Below are 5,000 nucleotides of genomic sequence, written 5' to 3'. Positions count from 1 at the left end.
ATCTAGTTGGATATTCCTCAACTCGCCGACTGCGGATCATAGCTCCATTTAGTCTAATCACACACAAAGTTGAAAAGAGTTTTGTCAACATTGTTCGTTTTGTGTGTGTGTGTGTGTGTGTGTGTGTGTGTGTGTGTGTGTGTGTGTGTGTGTGTGTGTGTGTGTGTGTGTGCGTGCGTGCGTGTGTATTGACCTTGCTGCCGCCCCCACTCCCAGGATCGCCATGGAAACGTACATCCGCCAGCGCCAGCTCATCATGTCCCCACTCAGCACATCTCGGGTCAGTGGGGAGAACGAGCCCCTCACCGCCGTCTTCAACAAGGTCATCGCCACGCGGGAGGTCAACCACAAGGGCCAGGGTACACACACACACACACACACACACACACACACACACACACACACACACACACACACACACACACACACGGTGGGTACAAATGCGTTCAATAATCTTTCCTTGTCTTCTTCTTTTTCGTGGAGAAGGACACACTGAGCATGCTCTGGAGAGGGGAAGTGTGTTGTGATTCAGCGCACGTCTGATGTGTGTGTGTGTGTGTGTGTGTGTGTGTGTGTGTGCTCCAGGGCTATTTGTGACCCTGAAGCTGCTCCCGGGGGACCTGGCCCAGGTGCGTAAAGACTACCCACACTTTGTGGACCGTGCCACCGCCATCGTGGGGAAGATGGGCTTCCCGGAGATCATCCTCCCAGGTGACACACACACACACACACACACACACACACACACACACACACACACACACACACACACCGTCCCCCCAAGAGACAGTGCGGTTCATCATGCACACGGGGTCCGGGTGTTCTGGGCCATCTGAGGCCTCGTCTCCTGACCGTCTCTCTCGCTCTCTCTCTCTCCGTCCTCCAGGAAACGTGCGGAACGACATCTACGTGACGCTGCTGCACGGCGAGTTCGACCGCGGCAAGAAGAAGACGCCGAAGAACGTGGAGGTCATCGTGAGCGTGCACGACAACGACGGGAACCCCATGGAGGTAGGGGTCATGGGGGTCAGAGACGGGAACCCCATGGAGGTAGGGGTCATGGGGGTCAGAGACGGGAACCCCATGGAGGTAGGGGTCATGGGGGTCAGAGACGGGAACCCCCTGGAGGTAGGGGTCATGGGGGTCAGAGACAGGAACCCCATGGAGGTAGGGGTCATGGGGGTCAGAGACGGGAACCCCCTGGAGGTAGGGGTCACGGGGTCACAGACGGGAACCCCCTGGAGCTAGGGGTCACGGGGTCATAGACGGGAACCCCCTGGAGGTAGGGGTCATGGGGGTCAGAGACGGGAACCCCCTGGAGGTAGGGGTCACGGGGTCACAGACGGGAACCCCCTGGAGCTAGGGGGCAGGGGTCACAGGGAAAGGGTCATGGGGTCATAGGGGCAGGGGTCATGGGTGTAGGGTTCGCGGGGGTAGGTGCCATGGGGTAGAGGTCACAGGGCCAGTGTGTGTGTGTGGAGTGGAACGTAACCAGGGGCGACCTTGAATCTTTGACAATTTGAATGTTCGATGGATTGACTTTTAGTCTATGTTGTTTTTAATCAACATGTCGGGAAAACTGTTGGGGACATTCCATCGGGAGGTTGCGGGGGTAAACGAGGCTCGCTCCAGCATTACTGGCTTCCGGAAGGAAAAGCGTGCTTTTTGTTGTGGGGGTGAAGGATTGCTTTGAATAAATGTTTTATGTGTTTGCGGAATGGCACTAGGCAATCATTTTCTCTTTTAGACTTAGTAGTAGTAGGTTAGACAATGTCAAGAGAGAAAAAACTTCTAAAGTTTGGCATCTTTTTTTAGAACCATAAAAGATGATTAATATTGAGTAAAATGAAAACTGTCACCAGCAGCTGTCATAACATACCACGCACTCTGGTTGAAATTATTCTCTCCATCGGAACTCGGTCGAGCATTATTCCTGTTGAACCTTGAATGGTGCCTCATTCGTTTCTATAAGCTGAAACATATCGTACAAATTAATTTTCAAATTGTAATTTGAAAAATTGTCGTACATTGTCATTGTTCATCTTTGGCGGTTTTGTTGGGATCGGACGTCAATTCAATGCGTAGACCGAATACAGAGCTCCGTCTCCAAGGCAACCGGCCACTGATTATATTAATATTGGTACATTGTTACAGCCTATAATTATAGGATATTTGGCTGATGATGGCCTATATTTTCGGTCGATGATGCAGATGATGACATGAAGACGCCGAATTGGCAACACATTGATCGAGGCAGTCTGTCATACAGCAGAGGTACTTAACTGCACCCATTGTGCCGTGGGTTAGCATTATATATTTATAAAAAATATAAAGCATTATAAGCCAATATATTCATATCAAGCATTATTAGCCAATTGATTTTTATCAAGCATTATAAGCCAATATATTCATATCAAGCATTATTAGCCAATTGATTTTTATCAAGCGTTATAAGCCAATATATTCATATCAAGCATTATTAGCCAATTGATTATTATTAGCCACAAAAATGTGGCTTCACCGAGCCGCAGATATTAACAAAGATATTTAGATTCATGATTCGCAGTGAGTCGACGGTGGGTCCAGGACACCCCTAAGAATTACACGTGCAAGTGGCTGCATATTTTCGTAATATGAAGGAAATAAATCAATTTCAGTTGCATGACAACAATGAGTTTATGCGAGAGCAGTATGTAAACGACCTTGTGTTTTCCTCATCGATCAAAACATACCGACTACCGCCGGTGCACTTCTGTAAAGAACATGAAAATGATTTTCAGTTCCTTGACGTTTTCCCTCTGTCCTCTGTTCCTTCAGAAGGCCATATTCCCGGGGGCCGGCTACGACGGCATCACAGAGTACAAGTCTGTCATTTACTACCAGGTTAAGCAGCCATGCTGGAACGAAACTATCAAGGTACGGCTATGTCCAGCACGCACGCACGCACACACACACACACACACACACACACACACGCACTTCTCTCTCTGACACTTCCTCTGGCTGTCTCGCTGTCTCTCTCCCTCGCTCTCTTTCTCCCTTGCTCTCTCTTGCGCTCTCTGTCGCTCTCACTCTCTCTCTCCCTCTCTCTCGCTTATACACTCTCTCACACACACATACACACACACACACAGTCATGAGCTGTGACCCGACAAAGCGCCACTGTACTTATATGACACAATGTCTTGAGCCCTCCAATTACGTCCTCCAATGGATTTCAGCTCCATATAACGGAATAATCCTCCCAGCGGCAAAGCATCTGCAGCGTACGTGCCGCTCATACGAATGTCAGACTAGACTGCCTAGTCTCTAATCCTCGTCTCCACACTCCCTCCCCTCCCTCCCCCCCCCCCCATGCTTTCGTCTCCTCCTCCCCTTCCTTCTGCAAGGTGACTATCCCCATTGAGGATGTGTGTCGCTCCCACCTCAGGGTGCTGTTTCGGCACCGCTCGTCCCAGGACTGTGAGTATCTCATCATCCACAGTGGCATCTCAATGAGCAGGCCCGACACAGGCTTAGTTCACCCATTAGTGGTGTGTGGGGGCAGGGGGGGGGGGGTGGGGGGGGGTGGGGGGGCTACTGCCACCCTGACTGCTCCTGCTCCTGACGGGGGTTGACTCCGCCGTCGGTGTGTGAATGTGTGAACGAATGGTTGTAAGTCGCTTTGCACGAAAGCGTCCGCGGAAAAAATCCCCTAAAAGGTAAAATGTAAAATGTACTGCTACTCTGATCCGATTGGCTCCTGTGTCTCCCCAACCCCTCCCCCTACCCCTACCCCCACCGCACCCCACAGCCAGGGACAAATCGGAGAAGCCCTTCGGGATGTCCCTGGTCCGGCTCATGAAGGGGAACGGCACCACGCTCCGAGATGGCCGCCACGACCTCATCGTCTATAAGGTGCCACCGCAGAATCCCATTATTATCCACCCGTCCTGTTTCTGGGAAGCATAGAAGAGGCCCGGGCATGAGGCGGGCGGGCAGAGGATCGTTCATAGCTTTATGTAATTACACCCAAAGCGGCGGCGGCGGCTTCGAACAGCTGACAGCAGTTTCGATTTATAATGCCTGAACCCCCCCCGTCCCCCCCTTCTCTGTTCAACGATCGATGCATATCAAATTACATCTCCATTGATCAATGTGCGTCTCGATTAATTTCCTGTTGCGGGGGCATCACTCAGATCGACGCGAAGAAGGCGGAGGACGCCAAGACGCTCCTCTCGCTGCCCAGCACCTGGGCCGAGGTGCCGGAGAAGGAGAGGCAGACGGGGAAGTCCTTCCACGGGGTGCCCGTCACCAAGGACAGCTTCCTGATCTCCACGCTGACCTGCTCCACCAAGCTCACCCAGAACGGTGACCGCCCGGAGACGTGGCCTCCACGCACGCACGCACGCACGCACTGCCTCACCATGCACACCCCCACACCCTCACTCACTGCCTCACCACTCACTCCCTCACATCCTCCCTCCCTCACTCCCTCACACCTTCACTCCCTCACACCCTCACTCACTCACTCACCATCACAGCCTCACTCCCTCACAGCCTCAATCCCTCACACCCTCACTCACTGCCTCACCACTCACTCCCTCACATCCTCACTCCCTCACTCCCTCACAGCCTTACTCACTCACTCACCATCACACCCTCACTCCCTCACAGCCTCACTCCCTCACCACTCACTCCCTCACAGCCTCACTCCCTCACCACTCACTCCCTCACAGCCTCACTCCCTCACACCCTCGCTCCCTCACTCCCTCACCCTCACCCCCTTGTTCACCCCTCTTCGTTCAGGCCGCAGCCTGTTCATATTACTAAAGGGTATTTAAGAGACAGGGAACCCATTTATTAGGCTGATGAGCGTCAGATCGTTTTTTTAGTAGCCTTTCTTTTTTTCTTCTTTTTTAACGGTGGCATTCTCCAGCATTAGGTATTCATTGCTTTTTAACGGCGTTATGCTTTGGTGGTTCTCTCCGTGTCCTCTTGGCGCTGGGGTCCAGTGGATT

The 5,000-nt window shown here is 52.2% G+C and overlaps 1 protein-coding gene across 1 annotated transcript in view; it reads left to right on the top strand.

Moving 5' to 3' along the window:
- dock5 (dedicator of cytokinesis 5) overlaps positions 1–5,000 on the top strand; it is a gene marked incomplete at its 3' end in the record, with an annotated part of 27,060 nt that overhangs the window by 13,158 nt on the left and 8,902 nt on the right. Inside the window, exons 12-19 of the mRNA XM_084468892.1 lie at positions 217–359; positions 586–711; positions 887–1,011; positions 2,818–2,916; positions 3,390–3,462; positions 3,794–3,897; positions 4,179–4,350; positions 4,995–5,000. The exon at positions 4,995–5,000 is cut by the window's right edge and continues 92 nt beyond it. Coding sequence (XP_084325018.1) covers positions 217–359; positions 586–711; positions 887–1,011; positions 2,818–2,916; positions 3,390–3,462; positions 3,794–3,897; positions 4,179–4,350; positions 4,995–5,000 — 848 coding nt within the window. The remainder of the gene's footprint in view (positions 1–216; positions 360–585; positions 712–886; positions 1,012–2,817; positions 2,917–3,389; positions 3,463–3,793; positions 3,898–4,178; positions 4,351–4,994) is intronic.

This window comes from Micromesistius poutassou (genome assembly GCF_964030765.1).
Source record: "Micromesistius poutassou genome assembly, chromosome: 5".
Classification (NCBI taxonomy): Eukaryota; Metazoa; Chordata; class Actinopteri; order Gadiformes; family Gadidae; genus Micromesistius; species Micromesistius poutassou.
The sequence above is the reverse complement of the archived record's forward strand: the minus strand, read 5'-3'. Positions and strand labels throughout refer to the sequence as shown.